Source organism: Pundamilia nyererei, unplaced genomic scaffold, assembly GCF_000239375.1.
Source record: "Pundamilia nyererei isolate P.nyererei 1_Seehausen unplaced genomic scaffold, PunNye1.0 scaffold00152, whole genome shotgun sequence".
Taxonomy (NCBI): domain Eukaryota; kingdom Metazoa; phylum Chordata; class Actinopteri; order Cichliformes; family Cichlidae; genus Pundamilia; species Pundamilia nyererei.
The window spans coordinates 1,391,112-1,412,400 of NW_005187553.1; the positions used below are offsets into that span (position 1 = coordinate 1,391,112).

General features: G+C 37.8%; 2 protein-coding genes across 2 annotated transcripts; one reads left to right on the forward strand and one right to left on the reverse strand.

Moving 5' to 3' along the window:
• The first annotated feature begins 7,694 nt into the window (after positions 1-7,694).
• On the forward strand, positions 7,695-14,215 carry gipr (gastric inhibitory polypeptide receptor). Its single transcript, XM_005745051.1, has 13 exons — positions 7,695-7,764; positions 7,969-8,076; positions 9,604-9,722; positions 9,992-10,098; positions 10,408-10,561; positions 10,901-11,060; positions 11,209-11,269; positions 11,587-11,656; positions 11,885-11,973; positions 12,324-12,462; positions 12,571-12,612; positions 13,108-13,200; positions 14,030-14,215. The coding sequence occupies exons 1-13, from the start codon at positions 7,695-7,697 to the stop codon at positions 14,213-14,215; spliced, it is 1,398 nt and encodes a 465-aa protein (XP_005745108.1).
• A 2,169-nt stretch (positions 14,216-16,384) lies between these two features.
• Positions 16,385-20,601, reverse strand: LOC102213701 (THAP domain-containing protein 5-like). Its single transcript, XM_005745035.2, has 5 exons — positions 20,252-20,601; positions 18,399-18,582; positions 17,183-18,000; positions 16,881-17,067; positions 16,385-16,766 (listed from the first exon to the last, which is right to left on the reverse strand). Exons 1-5 carry the CDS (start codon positions 20,323-20,325, stop codon positions 16,647-16,649), a joined length of 1,383 nt encoding a protein of 460 aa, XP_005745092.1. The 5' UTR covers positions 20,326-20,601; the 3' UTR covers positions 16,385-16,646.
• Between the last annotated feature and the right edge of the window lie 688 nt (positions 20,602-21,289).

Below are 21,289 nucleotides of genomic sequence, written 5' to 3' on the forward strand. Positions count from 1 at the left end.
TTACTCCCGTTTTACCCTCACTACCTGCCTATTCATTTTAGAGTTAATTTTAGTCCTTTTATTTGTTTTTAAAGCCTTAAATGGTCTCGCCTCACTCTACCTATTTGAGCTACTGAACCTGGAAACCCTTTCTTGGTCTCTTAGATCAGCTGACCAGTTGTTGTTGGATGTGCCGAAGACGCAAGACTTTTGAATCTGGTTTGAAGGCCCGCTTTTTCAGTTTGGCTTTGAAGCCAGTATAGAAATGTTCATTTTATTTGGATTTTATTGTTTTTCTGATGTTGGTGTTCTATATCATTTACGGTTGTTGTATTTTTATTTATACTATTTATATTAATATTTTTTTCTTATTCTATTTTCAGCACATTGGTCTGCACTGGCTGTTTTTAAAGTGCTTTATAAAAATAGATTGCTTGGCTTTATTTGTTGAACACAGCTGAAAAAAGGAGGCTTAGGTCCATATAGCTGCACAGGATTTCTGAAGGGATTATAAGTAATACTGAGGTTTATCTTGACCAAGAAAGTTCCAACGAATTTGAGGGTGGATGGTTGTGCATAAAGGTACAGGGTACAATTCACTGGAATCTCAGCCTATTAGTTCATTGGTGAAGTTGATTTGAAATGGAGCAGATAAGAGAATTCCTCCCTTTTACATTCCAGGATAACCTCAGGCAGAGCAGAGATAAGCACTGCTCACTCCTCAGTTCTTTGGAAGAATAAAACAGGTTGAAGCCAGTTTGGCGTGGTAGTGGAATAACGACAGAGGAGAACAGTTGTAGTTGCAAAAAAAAAAATCTCAACCACAACAAGAATGGAGCTGATTGGCTGAGAAAATGGGGAGTCTTTTTGATTCATAGACCAAGTAGCAAAGCACTTAAGAGTGATATCATGTCAGTAGACAGACTGCTACAAATCTGACACTCTCTGTGTGAGTCAGGAGATCAACTTAAGTTCTTCTCAGTTAGATTTGAGGATCCTGGTTTTACAGTTCAAAGGGGACTTTGACTCAACAGATTAATTCCTTATATATTGATATTTCACTTTATGGTTCGGGTTAGTTTTGATAATAACTGTCTATACCAAATTTTGAATTATAATTCTATTTAGAATGTATAAATAGCCTAATACTAAGTAAACATGGCAAGAACATTCTGAAATTTGGGGGATTTGTTATAATAACCATATATAACCATTAGAGCTGATAACAAGGCCCTTACTGCTTTATCATAAAAAATCATAATATCTCTAATTATCAATAACAATTCATGCAATTGCAATTAACACTTAAAACGTGCTTGTTTTAAAGTAGTCCTTTTAGTCAAATCAGTGGGAATCCTTGCATTTGTGGGACTTGTTTCCCACATCCTGCAGAATGGCAGTTTAGGTACCATTATAGCAGCAAGACCCCATCCCCCACACCTCTTTTGGTCTCTTTTTTTACTCTCAGTTATTTTTCAGGTAATTTAATCTCAGTTACCTCAGAGTAAATATTTTTAATTTTCTTGTTTTTTAGATTATTTAGTTACATTGCACGTGTTTGTACTTACAGGTGTAGCTCTACTCTCTGTGTCAAGGTTTTCTCAGTCAAGACACCGTCTAACATATTTATGACCTCTATTTCTTAGCTGCATGTGCACCACATGTGAGTAAATTTGTGGCCTCTTCACAAAGAAAGTGATACGGGCTACACTGACAGCTAAGTTAAGCGGATGTGCTGTGCTCTGTGCCCTCATGGTCCTAAATGCGCAAACTCCTTGTCACTTTTTGCTTCTATTGCTCGAGCAAATGTGCTTCATAGAAATTGTGCCCCAGAGCACAGCCTACTTGTTGTGAGCTGCACTTTGCTTAACGCAGTGGCAAGTCATCAGACATAATGGATTTGCTGTTGTAGTTTTGTATGCGAGGGACCCTTTATGCTGTTGAGATTCCCCCCATGATCCTTCAAAGACCTGCAGGTGCCTTTCTCTCTGGGCATCTGGGGAAATGCAGTTTCCTCTCAAAACAGTATTTATACTCTATATAAATTTGACCTGAATTGTATGGAAGGGTTACATCTTTGTTCTTCCTCGCTGTAAAATTACTGCAAAAATAAATCTGTCACATTTAAAAGTGTGTCCTGGACAAACACCTAGAGGGAAAAAAAATAGAATTCTGCCCTCTGGTGGTTGAAAATAAAATTAGCAAGATTTGTCTTTATTTAAGAAAAAAATCAAAGTTGGTACACTACTCTCACCACTGGTTTTATTCTGTGCAGCAATTATGAATAGACTGTGTAAGTTAGTCAAAAAATTTAGGCATGCACATAATAAACGTAATAAAGTAAGATACACAATTCTTATAGTTTAATGTAAAGATATACAAGGCTTAAAAATAGCAGCATATAGACCACTGTTAGCGCTTTTAAAATGTTTTATTTAGTCTATTAAAATATACCAGAATTATAAGTCCCCCAGTAAGACCATACCTTTTCAAAGAAGGACCTAGTTGGATCGCATCCAAGAAAAATGCCGGTTGAACAGAAAATGTTGTGTAATTGTCACGGTTCTGGGTCAGTTTTGACCCAGTATTTTGAGTTTTCATGTTTTGGTTTGATTTTGTACTTTTGGTTATCTTCTTGATGATGATGATGATGATGATGTTCTATATTCCAGCTTATTCTGGTTAGGTTTAGTTCTGCCCATGTAAAGTCCGTGTTTGTTAGTCTGCGTCCTTGTGTATTGTTTCCTGTTTTATTTTGAAGGATTGTATCTTATGTCAGTGCGTCCAGCTTCGCTCCCCCTGTCTCATTAGCCCTGATCTCTCCCAGCTGTGTCTCCCTCCTATCTTCCATTCCCTGATTACTTTTCTGTGTATATTAGCCCTGTGTTTGCCCTTGCTCAGCGTCGTGTTGTACCCTCAGTTTTATGCCTGTGTGTTCCAGTTTGCGGTTTCATGGTTTGGTTTCTGGTTTTGTTTGGTGCCAGCAATAAAGCTGTGGTCTTCAGTTACATTTCCGTCTCAGAGTTCTGCATTTGGATCCACTTCTCCACCTGCCCGCACACACAGCCCTGACAGTAATGTTTTCTATTAGAAAGGTTAAATGCAAACTATATATTATACAGTTTTCACCAGCAATGGGAAACACCTGTGTGAAATTATGAGACTTTGAGCTTTGTTTGCATAAGATTTTCAATAGTAAATGAACACTGCTTCATGTACAATATACAGCACATAGTTGACATTGCACATATAATCCACCTTCACAACTGTAGACTTGAAGTCATTTCCTGAAAGCACTATCAGCTCACAGCACCCATTTATTTCATGTTGTTACAATGTTTCTGCGAGAAAATGCTATCACCGTTTAAATGTTTCTTACATAGTAAACATCAAAGTGATTTATTGTAAAATCAGTCATTTCATTTTTGCTGATCTTTATAACACCACAGGTATTTTGTACAACATCCATGTTTCCATGTTCAAACCTTATACTGGGTTGTCTGTGGTGCAGTTAAAACCAGAAGGCCTGCAGTTTTTAATGCAGTTCAATTATCTATCTGAGAAAGGCCCCAGCAGAGCCGTGGACGGGCTCCGACTCTGCTGAACACAGCAGACAAGAATAAACAGTTCAAACTTAAGACAAACATGTCAGGTATACACAGTCTTCTAACTGAGTGGCCTCTTAAGACACAGCAGTCAAGACATACAATAAACTTATTGGATAATTGAAAATGTTTCAACAACTTTTTTGCATTTTTCAGGAGCTGACATGACTGAATTTTGTGACAGGGGGTGCTGCAGCACTCCTACTTCCCACAGAGATGTGATTGATTAATTTTCAGTACATGCATTTATGACCTAATGCACAACCTTTGATAACCCAGGAAATTAAACACATGAGTTTCAACTTCTATTCAAGCTTCATTCCAACAACAGAAGCATTTGCCGTAGAGTTTTCATGAAATGAACGGGTGTCGTGAGCTGATAGTACTACTACTTAGTGGCTGCTGTTAAGGAATAATTGCTATAATCTCAATACATGTTCTTAATTGTAAATTAAGCTAGGCATTGTGTGCAAAACCTTTCCCCAGCTAGCTAAAAATGGTCCCTTTCTTTTTACAACTTCCATAGTTAAAACCACAAATGTTTCTTTCCTGTTTTTGTTTTGTTGTTGTTGTTGTTGTTGTTGTTGTTTTACAGTGACAGCTAGACTATCACGCCACATTACCCTGCATTAGAGTAATAAACAGTTTATCTCTTTATCTTTTAGGTTTAAATATTTTTCTTCAGATGTTTTGGCAGGAGTAGGTATACTTAATATAACACTTAATATATCAGAATCAGAATCAGAATACTTTATTCATCCCGAGGGATATATATCTCACAGGGTAAGTACACAATTTAATATAGTACAGTGTTAATTAATATAGTTTAAGTAATATTTACTTGAAATTAACAAAAACTAAATAAAACCAGAATCAAGCAACCCCTTGATGACAACACGTGTGATAGCCTCCAGCCCCCTTTCGCTATTGGAAAGGCAGTTAAGGCAATGGATGTATTCATAGTTTCTAACATTCATTCTGGGGGTTTGCTAGTGATCCCAATCTCTCCTCCGAGGCTGGTAGGATACAAATTACCGAAGGTTAAGAAACAGAGAGAGAGATACAGAGCGAGAGAGAGAGAGAGAGAGGGAGAGAGAAAGGTGGGATTTGCTGGCAGTCATCAGAGGGAGGTCGTGTGTGCGCTGATTGGATATAAACACTGGCATAATATGATTTCTGCTTCAAGGAACAGTTCCCGCTGACTGATTTAGACCTGTTCAACATTCGTCTCTTTGACGGAGAAACGTGATTTTCCCAGAGGTGAGGTATGTTTCGACTTTTCAATTGCGTTTACACAAGACAACTTGTGCCTTGCGTTTTATTCTTTTTTTTGGGAGGGGGGCAGGAGGGACTGCGTCATATTTCTTTGTTTAATAGGTAGCTCCTAATAATTATCAATCCTTAATTATAATCGTCATGGCAATGTCAAATGACAAAATTATTTCAGAGTGTTGTGTGAGTGTTTCCATAACCAACAGACTTATCTTGGCTTATGCCCACAGATCCTGTGTTGATTTGTTTTCTCAAAATTTCTCCTTTTAAAGTTGATTCTAATCAGTCTAATGGTTGTAGAAACCGATAAGCACACTGAGTTCCTGACCTCTGACCTCCATGGAGAGGAGTTGGAGTAATATCAAAAAAGACAATAATAGTTCATTAAATTCTCCAATGATCTCTCAGCCTTAGAGTCATATAAAATAACAAATGAATGCAGACAAGTTCACCAATTAAGAATTAATAGTATTTTTATATGGTGATAGTTTAAAATCTTTTTGCCACAGTAATGACATAAAATATTATTAAGACTATTGTTTCAGTTCACAGTAACAGCATAGGGACCTTGGCTGGATATTCCTCAGGTCCTCTTGAAAGAATTCGTAGGGTTCCTTCAAATCAGTTGGTTTCCTGCAGAATCCAGGATCATCAGTTTTATTGGATGTGTCACCACTTTCCTGTAAAGGTCTGGAAAAAACCCAAACTGTCACCCTCAGATGAGTCCAAATTGGTTAGGATGTTCAGGAACAACTCAAAACTCCTGGAACACCAGCATGACAGACAAAGATTGAGCTATTTCCTAAAAATGACAAGAGGTATTTTTATAGGAGTAGGGGTGAGCTCTTCAAACCAAAGAACACTGCATCAGCTATCAAGCACGATGTTGGTACAATCCAAAAAGTGGTTGAATAATAAAGAAGGAGAACTACCCCCAAATTCTTCAGCTTCACCTCAAATCAGCAGCCAGAAAGTCAAAACTTTGACACAACTGAATGTTCCAATGGGACAATGATCCCAAACACACATCAAAACTGGTGTTGGAATGGATAAAGTGGTTTAACATTAAATTTTTGCACCAGTCTTCCCAAAGCTCCAACCTCAACAATATTTAAAATTTGTTGACTGTACTTAAAGGCTGCTAGAGGTTAGGAAATCATTCAATTTAGATGAACTCTGCAAAGAAGAGTGGTCAAATATTTAGACAGAATTATGTCAGAAGCGTCTTGAAGGCAACGAAAACCATATGGTTTGGATGCAACTTTGTAAGGGATGTTTAACCAAATATTATTAGTGGGTGTATTGATACTTTTGTCTATGTGGATTGGAGAAAATCTAAAATAAATAAACTTAAGCAACCAATTCTAGTTTTTTAAGTCATTAGAAATGTATGGTGTACAATCGTTCCAAAAGGAACAGTTCAAAGAAATTATTAAAAGCCTAAAATGACCATGATATGCATGATGAGTGTATATGAGCTTTTGAACACAACTGTATGTGTTTCATCATGTGTGCAGTGAGAGAGAGAGAGCAAGCAAAAGCCTGCTAGTCCTGTTACATAAACTAAAACCTGTTGGGTGCAGCATTATCCGGGCTCATGTGTAGTTGTGTGGGTATTTCTGATGCTTTGGGGATCTTAATGTGTTTACAGAGTCACTTTATGGAGGCTCATCTCACTAATGAAGAAGAACAGCAAATTCCCACAGCTGAAATTACATGATGACAAGTTATTGTCATAGTTAAAAACTCTATAAATATAAATGAAAACACAACTATGCATTTGTGCCACAGCAAGGCAGAGCTCCACTAATATGTCTGTCAGTGGGGTTGACCACCACAGTTTTTTCTATTTTGCTGTAAAATTGTCCACAGCTGGTTACGGTGTAAGAGCATGGAGTAAATGGAAATCACTTTCATTTTTAGTTCTTGTTAGTCTTTGCATGCTGCTTCCACTTTTTAGATTTTTGGATGCAGATCAAATAGAAATTCGTTTAAAATCGTTCATGGGGTCAAACTGTTTTCTCTGTATTTACAGGCAATATGGTAGAGAATAGAATATGTTACACCACATCCTGATTTAATCTTTGTTTACTCACTAATGACCTCTGAGTGACCTTCTGTAGCTTTGTGATGACCTATGCATGGCCAGCCTGGTGCACCTCTGAATGATGAAGGCTTCTTACATATTCATCATCCTCTTTCTACTCGACAGGACTGTGGTAAAGTATTTTATTGTGCCAGCAATGACCAAACGATACCTGATACTTGAAAAAAAAGCTCTGTAGCTGTAGAACTGCAGCTGTACAACATCCAGTGAAATGCCAGTTTATTAGGCACTCTTTGCAAAAAGCCCTAGTGGGGATTACCAGAATGAATATAGATTGTGAACAGATAGTAAGCATTGGTCTAAGAGTATCCATAATAATGTTAAAAGTCTATAAAAGAAAAGCATGCAAAGGAAAAAAGTATATAGATGATTTTAAATCTCAGTCATTTGTAAACCACAGAACTTGTGTCCTTTATCGTCATGTAATTTAAATGCAAGTGTTGACTAATGTAAAGCTAAAATATTGTCATATGTTCACTTTTGTATCTTAATATACCAATTTGAAACCAAAAGGACATTTCTGTTAGTCCTCATTTTCACATTCCACATTCAAAGAGGTGTTTGTGGGTTTAGACCTGGTTTAAGGGTTAAAATTGGTATTAGGCTTAAGTGGTTGGGTCTGACTGAGGGTACAGGTTGGGTTTAGTATTTAGTGGCTATAAATGATCATTTCAGGTCATTTGTGTGTATGTGTGTGTGTGTAGAGTATATCAGCGAGGACTGTTGAAGATATGGTGGCAGAATGGATCCGCTACAGAAATGAGTGTCTGGTCAGGATGAGCGCAGAACCCGGACCAGACGGTAATCCACACATATGCTCAATAATCATATTAATGCTAAAACATACATTAATTAGATTTAACGCTTAAATATAATCCATTAATTTAAGATTAAATCATTTAATTTAGAATAAATGTGCAAACATGGTGAAAGTTTTATAGAACATTCATCCATCTCACCGACTGATTATAAAACACAATTTATTCATTCTTATTCTGTCTCCAGAATTGGTATGCAGTCGTATGTTTGACGAATATGCTTGTTGGTCAGATGGACAACCCAACTCTACAGTCAAGGTGCCCTGCCCCTGGTACCTACCTTGGTACAACCAAGGTAGGTACCAGGTTGCAAACACACATATATAGATACATTTAGGTAAAGGTTTGGTTTTTTTTACAATTACACATTTTCCTGCATTTTTTCCCAGCACACCACAACAATGAGTTTTAAATGAAACAACTCAGATGTGACTATGTGACTTGTAAACCTTTAGCTTTTAGCAATTCAATTCAAATGGCTTAATAAAAAACTTTATTAACTGTTTTGGAATTACAGCCATTCAGAAGCTCAAAAAATAATTGGACTGACAAACACTTTCATGGCCATGTGAGAGCTGTTCCCTTGTTATGATGGGATAATTTAAGCCGATAAAAGACTGTTGATTTTAAGTATTGAACTTGTATTTGATAACTGTTCATTACAATTCTCAATATGAGGTCCAAAGAGATGAAGGTGTAGGCAACCTACAGTAGATAGAGAACCCACACAGACATGGTGCCCATCATTATGACAAAATAAAAAATAAAAAACCCAAAATAAACCTATAAGAAAGACAGCAAAACTTTAAGTGTGCCAAAAGAAGGAACACAGTATAGAACTCAACAACATTAAAAGGTCAGAAAGACCACAGAGCATAACTAAGCTGGATGAATGCAGATTAGGTACCATTGTAAAAGTCTACAGTTAAGAGACACCTTCTGATACAAACTGATACACATGAAAGAGCCTGCACAGTTTTGGAAAACCATTGATATTTGGAGAGATTAAACCAAGATTAATTTGTACCAGAAGGATGGGAAAACAGAAACAGTTCAAAGCATACTGCATTATCTGTCAAATATGGAGGACATAATGTTATGGCATGGGCATGTATGGCTGCCACTAGAACCGGGTCACTGGTGGTTACTGATAACTGCTGATTACTGATAAAATGGTGGTGACTGCTCTTAGAAGAAGCAGGGATAATTCTGAAGTGTACAGGGCTATTCTATTTGCTCACAGTCATTGCTATTCAGACAATTTCTGCAAAACTGATGGGGCCGTACTTCACAGTGCAAATGGTTAGTGATCTAAAATATGCTTTAAAAGCAACCCAAGAGCTTCTCAAAACAAAGAAATGGGATATTCTTCAAGTCAATCGCCTCAACTAAACCCACCAGAGCAAAGCAGCTTTTCTGTTATTCAGTAAAAAACTGAATGAAAAAAGACCTGAAAACAGGCAGCAACTGAAGATGGCTGCAGTAAAAATCTGGCAGAGCATTTCAAGAAACAAAATCCACTATTTGGGCATGTCCATGGGTTCTAGACTTCAGTGACTTACCGGTAAATGACTACAACTGATACTTATCCAAATATTCAAAACAATACTTCTATCCAATGTCCACATAAGTGACTGTATTTTAAACCCATGTTAAATATTTGATTTTAAAATCTGCTGTAGTGATGTACAGATAATAAATGATTAAAAAAAATATCGCTATCCAAAAACACATGGACATAGCAACAGGCTATATACACACAGATAAAAGCATTGTTTTAATCACAGGCATGTGTTTTAGCCTCTTTTCTGTTTTCCTGTAGTGCGTAGTGGCTTTGTGTTGCGTGAGTGTGGCCCTGATGGCAAATGGGCCACCAGAAACTCCAGTCAAACCTGGAGGGATCATTCTCAGTGCCAACCTGAGGACAGCCAACAGGAGGAGGTATGCCAGGAGCATATGGGGAAATTAGTCAGAAAATAATTAATCAGAAAACTGTCACCAAAGTAGAATTGATTTAAAATTAATTTAAAAAGTGTGAAACTGCAAAATCAGTAGAATCAATGCTTTATTTTTCCATTTGAAAGTGCACAACTATTCTGAATAACAGATTTTAAAACAATTAGGGTTTAGTAAAAGGAAGTTACGTAGGTTCATATTTAGTGGCCTCACAGTAATAACCCACCCTTGTCTTTTTGTTTTATTCTGTGTAGGAGAAGCAAATTATTATTTATGCCTGCTTTCGGGTCATGTACACAGTGGGCTACTCTCTCAGCCTGGTCAGTCTCTGTGTGGCTCTGATTATTCTTCTCTTTTTCAGGTAGGTAATCTGTCTCATACTCTAACATTTCTCCAAGTAGCATTTAAGCAGACTTTCTTCTCAAAACCAACTTTTCTTAACTAGAGCTGTGAAGCTCTTGCAAGTCCAAATACCATAACATCAATAATCCATGAAACATGGGGAAATTACACGAGCCTTAGCACTGCAGCTATAAGCTCTGTTGTTACAAAAAATTAGAAACAAAAAGTGAAATCAATCTCACTCTCTATGTGCCACATGTTTAGCAGGCTGACTTTGTTTTGTGATTATTATGTTTTTAACATTATTTAACCTTTGTGAAACTTGCAGTAAGCTCCACTGTACCAGAAACTACATCCACAGCAACTTGTTTGCGTCGTTCATTCTGCGAGCTCTCTCCATCCTGACTAAAGATGCTCTACTGGGTAAAACCTACCTGGAGTTCGCAGACAACAGGGAAATCTTTGAAGTGAACAGTAACCAGGTTATAAGCATAAAAACTTGTATTATTTCAGTGATACTAATATATGTGTCATTTCACAGATGACATAGTTGAATATATTTAACACCCCTTCCTTGGACCGCTTCATCATTCATGCGAGATAACATATAGTAATACTAAGTGATAATTAGTTATTAATTTGACTTTATAAATTGTTACATTATAAAATAAAAGTGTTCATTACCCGGGCAGTTTTTTTAATTTCCTCATATAGACTTAAGTACAGCCAGGGACTCTGAAGATTCATAACTGTTAGAAGTGACGTATACTTCTTAATTCTACTTTTTTGTATCTCCTCCTAAAAACTCACTTAAATATTAGGCATTGTCCAGCTGCCTTGTGGCTCAAGTGCTGATGCATTACTGTGTGGGAGCCAACTACTACTGGCTTCTCGTGGAAGGCCTGTATCTGCACAACTTGCTGGCGCTGACGGCTTTCTCTGAAAACTGCTTTTTTGGTGGATATCTGTTGATAGGCTGGGGTAAGCCAAGGACACCAGACAAAAGTAGCTACATACAACACAAAGGAAATGAAGTAGTTAAAGGCTTGGCTCACATTATGGCAAAATTGGTTAGGTCAATCTCACAATCCTGAATTTTCTCTGCTTACCTGAACTGTCGTTGTTTCAGGCACCCCAGTGTTATTTGTCTTTCCCTGGATTCTTGTACGTTACATGTATGAAGACACAAGGTGAACTTTTAGTCTGACTTTTTTAATAATTATTTTGCTGACTTTGTGCTGCCTTGTACCTATTTGTATTCTTTTCTCGTCTCTTCTTTAATCTCTTAACTACACTCTACATCATAGTTTTAGTATATGTATGCAGTAGTTTTAACACCATTTTGTTCTGTAGTAATTCTCCATGCTTTTACCGTGATAAAAAAAAGTGTTGATGTAATGGTAATATATACATAATGCATATGTTATTACAATGCACGAAGTCAGAATGGAGCACTTCAGTAAATAAAAACTGCTTATCATCTTCATGCAATGTCTGTGTTTTTCAGGTGTTGGGAAATAAATGAAAACATGGCTTACTGGTGTATAATCCGTATCCCTATTCTCCTGGCCATAATGGTAATAGACACAAATATAAAGGTTATAAAGTAAATTTGTCAGTATGAACAATCATGTGTGAGTTATGTGACCATAAACAGCCCTGTGACCTACAGGGGGCGGGGCACTCTGTACATCATAGTCACCTACATAACACCTCCAGCTTTCAAATTAAAACTAAAATGACTAAAATAATAATTACAAAATAAATATACTAATGAGTCTGTTTCTCTTATTTTATCTTTTCAGGTTAACTTCTTCATCTTTATTCGCATCATTCTGATCCTTATATCTAAACTGAAAGCCCATCAGATGAGATATACTGACTATAAATTCAGGTATGTAGATAACAACAAAGTAATGAACACTGACAATGACAAAAGATACGGTTTTTCTCGATCGCCGCAATTCTCACAGCAGAAAAAGTCATTCTGGCATTTTTCATAACATGTTGTCACATGCACCTGTGACACAGACTGACAGTATGTATTTCTATGTGTTCCAAGTAAACCTGTGAGAGTGTGTAAACTTCTGACAGTATAAATATTTGAACAAAACTTGAAGTAACTTGACTGGAAATACTAATACAGTATCCAGAGAAGTGAGAGCTCCAGAGAGAGAGTGTGCTGATGAGTTTTTTAGATTCAAGTTAGAAGTGCCTCAATTTAATTCTCATGTTTCTCTCCAGACTGGCCAAATCCACATTGACCCTGATCCCTCTGCTGGGGATCCATGAAGTTGTGTTTGCGGTGTTGACGAATGTGCAAACAGATGGAGTCTTTCACAATATCAACCTCTTCTTCCAGCTCTTCTTGAACTCTTTTCAGGTATAATCAAGAATCTGCACCTAGCTTGATAATATTTACCATCATAATAATTTGCAGATAAAAGTAGCAAAACACTACTAAATGACCTTTAATACAAACTCTTTACAGGGTTTACTTGTAGCCGTCCTGTACTGTTTTGTCAACAAGGAGGTATGTAGCATGTGATGTGGTGGACAAAACAAACTTCTCATAATATTAATCATTACATTTTTGAATGAAGCCTCAGTTTAAGGTTAGAGCGGGGCTTGTTTAAGGTCAGCGTACAGGTTATAGTTAGCTGAATTGAATGGTCAGCCGAGAAATTCTTGTAAGTCAATGTAATGCCCATCTGGAGTGAAAAGGGACTAGGTGACACTAAAAAAGGTGCAGGCCCTCTTGGTCTTGATGTCGTTCATATGTTCTACAGTTTAAGAATTAAGACATGCGTCTCTTGTAAATGTTTTTCATGTTCAGCAGAGGATGTGTTACTCATTTTTTGCAGATTTTAGCTTTTGCATTTGAGATATTTCCCTTACTTGCAAACACTCTTTGCAATGTTTAGCCTCTTCCTTTTCTTAGTCGTTAACCCAGTTTCTAAGTCAAGTTTCCAAATTCAGTTCTCGTTATTATCCTATTTCAAGCTTCTTTTCCTCCCCTTTCTTACAGGTGCAAGCAGAAATAAAAGCTACATGGCAGAGGCTGAAGCTGTGGTTGACTTACCTAGATGAACTGAGAAATAGTGACAGTAACACACTGCAGGTGGGTGTCAATACAGTGTACACAGGAAGCAACCAGCATTTAGCTAATCAGCATCATATTTAATCGTTATTTCCCCTCTTCTCACCGCCATCTTGCTTTAGTTGGCTGTACTTTTTGTGCCTTTTATTGTTGCTCTTTGGTTTGTTTAAATAGGATCATGCATGTCACTTGCCTCTGCAGTGAGTGGAGTCAGGGGTCCCCTTAGGGAAATAAGGTCTCTCCTACTGTCACTGAAAGCTTTCTATATTGCCACTGCCTCAATTTAAAGTTTGCCAGCCCTCAGATAAAGGATCAATTTTGACCTGGGTCCAGTGGCAACCAGTGCCAATAACATGCTGTAATAATAATAATAATAATAATAATAATAATAATAATAATAATAATAATAACTTATTTTACAGTGGTTTTTGCTGTGTTATTTATATAATTTGTGCATTAAAGAGAAACTGAAAACTTGCATAAAGGCTAATAAAACAGGCATAGCAAAAAATATATGATTTATATAGGAATTTCTGTTTTGTAAGAGAAGGTAGCTAGTTATCCTTTGATTAGGGGCTTGCCTGTACCTTCACACTGTGCTGGTAAGTTTCTAGAAATTTTAATAAAACTGATGTTTCTTCAAATGTGATTATCAGCTAATATTTGAAAATAATACGTGCTGTAATATAAATATTAGCCTAGTCCTTTCCCAAGGCCACACATTTTGATTATGTGCCCATTTGTAAGCTATTAATCAGCACGATACTTGTTCACTGACTCAGTGAAATAAAATTAATTAAAATGGTTTCTTCCTTTTTGTGCTAATAGTTGTGCTTACATTTTTATGCAGACTCCTGTCAGCATGCCTCCATCTTCCCAGTGTCACCATCTGTCTCTTTACAAGCTACCTGACGGCTGCCCAGAGGTCAGCCACCTCTCTCCTATGCCCCACACCTCTCTTTCACCAGCTCCTCACCCTCAGGTTCCCACTACTGACTGCTACGCCTACCACCAAGACAAGATGGGAGACAAATAGGTGAAAACTTCCTGGCATGTCGCTGCTCATACTAAGGATAGAGGAGAGGATGATGAGAAATGATATGAAATGTATTGCTAAAAAATTCAAAATGGTCTTAATATTTCTTAAATAATTTGAAACTATAAGTAATTAGCATGTCCAATCAAGACACTCTTTGACTAAGGTCAAGATTTCACAGCACAAATGGCTTTCACAATCAGAGGGTTACATTATGTTATCCTCTGTAGGTGGATCTGTATTTAGGCATCAGGCATTTTTTTTTTGACTGCTCTGTATTTCTTCAAGGCAACAGAGTGAATCTCAAGTATGACTCCCTTCTCTGAGCACTTGATTAAACATAAAATAAAACAGTGACATTGTCACTTTGTGGACAATTAAAGGGTCATATCCTGCAGCATAAAAAAGCAGTTCTCATTTTATTCACACAGAGGAAATAACTATTTTATTTCTTTTGCTATTCAAGCGGATGTGAATTTTTTTCAATTAACAATATTATCTATCTTACTGTGCACGGTTGGATCTTAACTCTCCATGCAGCCATCCAAGGTACTTTTGCAAGTTATTATAATAGCTCATTCAATTCCCCACAGAACATATTTAGACATTCATTTCCACTTTTATAATGCAACTGATAAATGAGAGCAATTAAGCAAAAAATGAATACTCAGAACAAGACTAATTGCATAAAAATATTACACTTGTAATGAAGGTAAAACTTGTTTGCAGTCATTTATTTAAAAAAGCAATGTGATGTGTTGGTCTTATTTGAACCACTTTGACTGTGTTAAATCCCTCTTTCAAAAAAGAATCTGTCACTGTAAATGTGTGTAAAACTAGGTTTTACTGGCACTGCCACCATCTAGTGACAGAAACAGAAAACACACTGTAAAAGGGAGAATTTCACACTCCTATGAAATCATGCAGAAGGTTTAATGAACTGCTTATTTTGCTGGCAGTTCTACTGTTGAGTAACGTCTCAACTCTACATCATATACATAATTTGCTACAGGTTTTATTGAACAAAGTTATAGCATAGATTCTCTATTAGCATTATGTTCATTTCCATAGGGGAAAAAACAAAACAAAAACTACTTATGTTCTCTTTTTAAATACTAGTAAAGCAAATGTGGGAAAAAATGTTAGCTCCCCTTCCAAAAAAGGGGAGTAGGTGAGGTGATGTACATTTAAATTGTCGTTGTCTAAAAGTCAGATTTTGAAAGGTTAGTTAAATGTGACATTTGGCCTAAATATATACTTTTTGTTTTAGTCCAACTACTGCTGTGTTTTATGATATAAGATGTAACAGTGTTCGTGACTTTTCTTATCGATTTACTTTTAATAATATAGTGTTAATAGATATACTGTTTATATTCAAATGTCACAAACATACAGTGATTGTAACTGAAATAGCATAAACAATAAAAAGACTAGTTGTAGAGTCTTGAGTGATGTGCTTGTTGGACCAAGGAGTGAAAGGACGACCATTTTCAAAAAGAAGTGGTGGTTAACGACACCAGCTGTCAGCCACTTACAATGCAGTCTTCAGAACCCTTCCAAGGGGATTAAAACCCCACTATAATTTTGACTTCTGAGACTCACATGACGAGGAAATGTCACCCAAAGGAGTCGCACAATGGCTCCTCTGACATAATGACCCACGCCTTGTGTCACTTTGTCTCATGTGACAACACATGTGAGCTCAGAGTGGGTCAACAACAGTCAGGACCACCACCAAGGGGAAAACAAACTAGTTAAATACCTGGGGCTCTCTATCAGTTCTTTTAGACAAAGACACTTGAAATGAAGTGGGATTTGGGGCATCCTTCAATAAAGTGTAGCGACTTTAATCTCTGGGACAAAGGTAGGAGGAGACAAGCAGGCACATTATTTACACATAAATATATAAGAAATGCCTTTTAGATCAAATCACTACATGGTGTTCTCGGTGTAATGGAAAATGAGAGTGAACTTCCAAGAACCAAAGCTGCAATTCAGAAAACAGGGTGTGTTCTGTGTTGACTCATTTGTTTTGTTTCAGCCTGCCTTTCAGTGCTGTCAGTGATAATTATATCCAACTCCTTCTCATGAGATGCACTTCAGTGGTTGAATAATCTGGGTTTTTTTTAAATAAATATATGGATTCATAAAAACTACACAAACAGGAACCCAAACTGAAGTTACTTTAATTATATGTACATTACCACAAACCACACTGTCCCACTATTTATCCGTATTTGTTGAAAGTTCACAGCAGATGGACTAACCCACAGTCACATTTCATATATTTTTTTTTCTGGATTAGAGACAAAACTGGAAAGAACAAAATTTTGTAGCGTTTTGTTTTCAACAGCTTAAGCTCTATTATTCTTTCATTTATTTATTTATTTGGCACAGACGCAAAGATGGGATATCCGCAGTCAGTCAGGCCTCACAGCTTTGCCTCTGTATCTATCAGTGGTGTATACAAGTAAGCAGCATCGTCCTCCTCATAGATGATGGTGACCGTCTCACCAGCATCAGACACTGCTCCGTTGGTCTGCATGTACGCCTGAGAAACAAAGAGACAAAAAATTATTTCAGTTAAATGAAAACTTAAATGACTTCAAGTGATATATTGGAAGACAGCTACAGCTGCCAGTCTGAACTTCATTCCAATAAATACCCTCTCCAGTAACTGCAGTCGCTCTTCATTCAGCAGATTGCTTTGTCTCAGCTGGCTGACCGTGTTCTCGAGTCCAACGAGTTTTTCCAGGTGTCTTCGGTGCCGCTGCTGCAGCACTTTGACCTTTTTCTGTAGCTCACACACAATTCCCTCCAGCTGCTCCTTACTCAAACTGTTCTTGTGGTAGCTGATGATGTAATAAAAATAGAGAGTCTAAAAACCATAATACTGCAAAGGGATATAAGAAAGACTCTTGCATTGAATGAAAAAAAAAGAAATTTAAATTAAGCATCAGAACTCACCAGTGCTCCTCGAGCTGGTAATCTTGCTCTGTATCGTCGTCCTCCGACTTGCCTTCATCTCCCTCTCCTCCTTCAGAATCCAGTCTTTCCAAAGTGAGGACCAGGGATGTGGGGGGAGGTGCTGCGTGTTTGGACACTATAGGCAGAGTGGATGTGATGGGTGTGGAGCTCAGAGCCGATGATAGTACCGTTTCTGGTGAAAAGGTAAACTGGGTAAAGGTGTCTTTGGGTAAAACATTCGGTATCGTCTCGAAGTAGGCAATGACTTGAGTTTCATGGTTGCCGTCGTCGCCATCTGAGAACAACTCTGTGGTATGCGTCACATCTTCAACTCCACTTAAAGCCACAGCCTCATCTGTGCACTCAAGGGTGGAGTCATTCACTACCAGCCTGTGTCCCTGAGTTAAAATGGCCGCAGTTATTTCATTCATAAGCTCATCTTGCCCTTCCCCAGCAGGACATTCAGACATAAGTACAACCTCTGTCTTCTCCCCACTGTTACTTAGATGATCTATTGTGTGTAAAACAGTTAAAGGGAAGTTTACCCCCGTTTCTAATCTGTCTACTGTTGCCAGTGAGTCTAGTTCAGGCTCAAAAGAGCAGTCAGATTCTCCAACATCACTCAGTTGCACCAAGCTGGTTTCTTCTTGTTGCGATGGGTCGACAGCAATCTGATACAGGTGCACAGTGTGCACTTTGTTTTGCATGTCTGCTGTGTCAAAAACCATGGTCTTGTCATCTGATACCGATACGCTTGGATTACAGATAGTTCGAAGACGCTTTGTTTTCTTCTCGCCATCGTCTGTGGCTTTCCGTTTCTAAAAAGATAAATCAAAAAGCATAAAACAAGGTTTTATCTTAACTCTCCATGTTAAGATAGAAGCTATAAAATAATGTATTTGTTATTGTATATTCTGGTACGCAACAAAAACTTCTGTATTAGCATTCTGTATGATTCTGGTTAGTTTTGTTCAAGAAAAAACAAATGCTGTGTGACTCTAGCATAGAATCTCCACAATTACAATAACACTATTACTACTTAAAATACTGCAAGAGTTGCTCTCGAGCCTTATGAACTAAGGTAAAATGCTTAAACTGAAATCCAGGTAGGAGAATGAAACTTTCCTGCGTTTTAAAACAAGACCTCAGCATTCAGTAAAATAATTGGCGATACTTTGCAACACTAAAAATCAAGTTTAGTTTCTTTTTGCTTTACCTCAGCCTCCTGAAACACAGTGGGCACAGCGTCTCTCTCAAGGTAACGGATCCCCCATCGCACTTTGAAGCATGAAGGTGCAAAATGTTCGTGGCAAATATACTGGTGCCGAGAGGGAGCCCAGTTCTCACGTCCCATGTTTCTCAGCCACTGCTGCAGCCTGACTGGGTCCTGAAGAGGGAACCTAGAAAACAATGAAAATTACACACGTAAAACACTGATCACGCTTCCTTCAAGTGAAATTGTTCATATTAATGTGCAACTAGAAAATAGCTTCCTAAAACTCAGTTTACATTGTGTGTGTGTGTCAGTGATTGGACAGTGCAAATCAGTGCATCTGATATGATCTGATCAGGTAACTGACTGACTCTGTGGACTCATCACATTTTGGCTTGCTCTGACCAACTACATCTTGCAGCAGCTTGCAGCTAGTGTAACTGTGTTCATATTTACTTTTGTTCTGAACCTGTGAACCTGTTGTAAAGTTGTGAAATATGTGAAGTTGTTGCATGTTCTTTTAGACATTAACGGATACTGAAATTACACAGCCAAAAACAACAACAACAACAACAACAACAACAACAACAACAACAAAATAAATCCCCCAAAACAGCCAAGGTGTTAGGCAATATTCTTGAGGTACTCTTATTATTGCTGAAAAGTTTATTTTATTCGTAGGATGTTTCATCTTTTGAATTCATTGTAAATTACTTGCATGCTATAGCGACTTACACAATCTAGCGGTGGGCAGATTGATACTTTAACAGACATGCCAGCACATGTTGCCCCTCCCTTCTCCTGCTGCCATGTTTTGTTATTGTAAAGTCACGTGACCCAGACTTAACAAATGAAGTATGAACTAACTACGATAATAACGTAGTAATACCGTTTGTGTCAACTGTCAAGGCATTATTCACATATACAGCACAGTAGAAACCAACACAAAGTGCTTTCCAAGCAGGCACAATCAAACTCTCCAGAATAAAATAAAATAAAATGTTTCAAAACAGGTGAAGCACTTTGAGATGTGTGTTTTTAGTCTAAAGGGCTTCTTTTCTTTTAGTCTGGACTTCTTTGAGTTGCTTGAAGACGTTTCAATTCTCATCCGAGAAGCTTCTTCGGTTCTGAACTGAAGCAACTCAAAGAAGTCCGGACTTTTTTTTCTTTCCAAGCTCCTTTAGACTACGATGACCTGGATGACTAAGAACCTTCACAGACATGTGTTTTAACTCAACTACTTAATTAAAAATATAAGGTGTAAAAAAATAAAATAAAATAAGATGTCAAAGTATTCAGATTAAGCATATTGATCCACTGCTGTCCTCTACATAAGCTGCCTTTATAAGTTAAAAGTATCGTTGATACTGGCTGCAATATCGTACAATGGTTCTGCAGCTCTAGGAGTGCATCAGCTTAAAGATAAGGATGACACATCACTATTTCTGCCTGCTCTTCTGCACAACTTGTCAACATAACTTACTCAGCAGACTACCTTAGAGCTACAAATCAGACAGCGTTGATATAAACAAAAATGTCTTGATTAAAAGTTTGCTTTAATCGAGACTTCACCGTGTTGACGGCCTGGCTTAAATCAAGTCAAGTGCAGTGTTGATTAAATGAAGGCTTCTTCAAAGTCAGAAGTAGAAGACACAAACTTATCAAACGTATAAAAAGCGTCTCCTGTGCGGAGAGTTTCTAACCTCGGTTGTTATTTTCCGTCAGTAAAAACGAGATTGTGAGACTAACCCGTCGAACAGGAAAAAGTTGCTGGAAGTTGGATTGCGCCTCTACCTGTCTCATCTGAGCATCGCGTTTAGCTGGCCTGCTAACACCGTTTTAAAACACCTGCTCACCTGTAGAAGCTTTTCCTGTCGCTGTCGCTCGCGGAGTCATTCTTGCAGTTTGGGACCGAACAATATTTTGGCATCTCGGAGCGCTACGGTAACTTCTGCTGCTGTCTTCGTGTCCCGCTGAGTTCATAACAAGGTGAAACAGGTCTGTGAAACTCGTGCTGTGTTGTAAACTCGTGGCGCCTTAGGTGACGAAGGAGGATCAGCTGTTGGAGTCTGCGACGTCAAACGAGCGCGACCGCCACGCCCACAGGAAGCAGGCAGCTTTGCTTGAGGAGTCGCGGATGAGTTGGCAAACTGTTTGACTTTTTCTAGATGTATACATTTTAAACGTTATTTCAGGAAATAAGCTGTTTCGTTGTTTTATGGGACCCCTTCGTTAGTTACCCCAAAAGTGATAGAATTACATAAATATACAGTACTGTGAAAAACGACGTCGTTTCTTTATATTTTGCTGGGGAAATGGGTTCAGGCTGTTATTCTTCAACACAGCCTGTTAGGCTGCTTTCTTGTCATTTCTTCAGGACTAGCTCCCCAGGCTTCGGAACTCTTTTGATATTGTCTGCCGTTTGTTTCGTTCTCAGTGAAGATGGTGCATCAAACTCTGACTGTATTCATATTTCCAGCATTTTGTTTCCAAACAATGCAGACCATGACAGAGCCATGCTTTACAGATGGCTGTAGACACCCAGTGTTGCACCTTTTTCCTGAGATCCTCCGTACAGAAGAGTTTCACATTTGGATTCATTACAATAGTAAACTTGTTACCACTGATATTTAGTTCAGTTCTTGTGTGACTCTTCAGATCTTCAGTAAGCCTGGATAAGTTATTTGCTCTAGTTCCTTGGAAGCAAAATATGATGCAATTAAGAGGGGTTCAAAACTTTTGCACAGTACTGTACACTGCTCTTTCTGCTAGCTTGTCCCCATCTATTTTTTTCATTTTGTTTTAAATATTAGCTAATGTATTTATAGCTAATAGCATCTCCTCCACTCTTGCTCTTTGCTACCCACGTATTGGCTTGAGTTTGGATCTGTGAT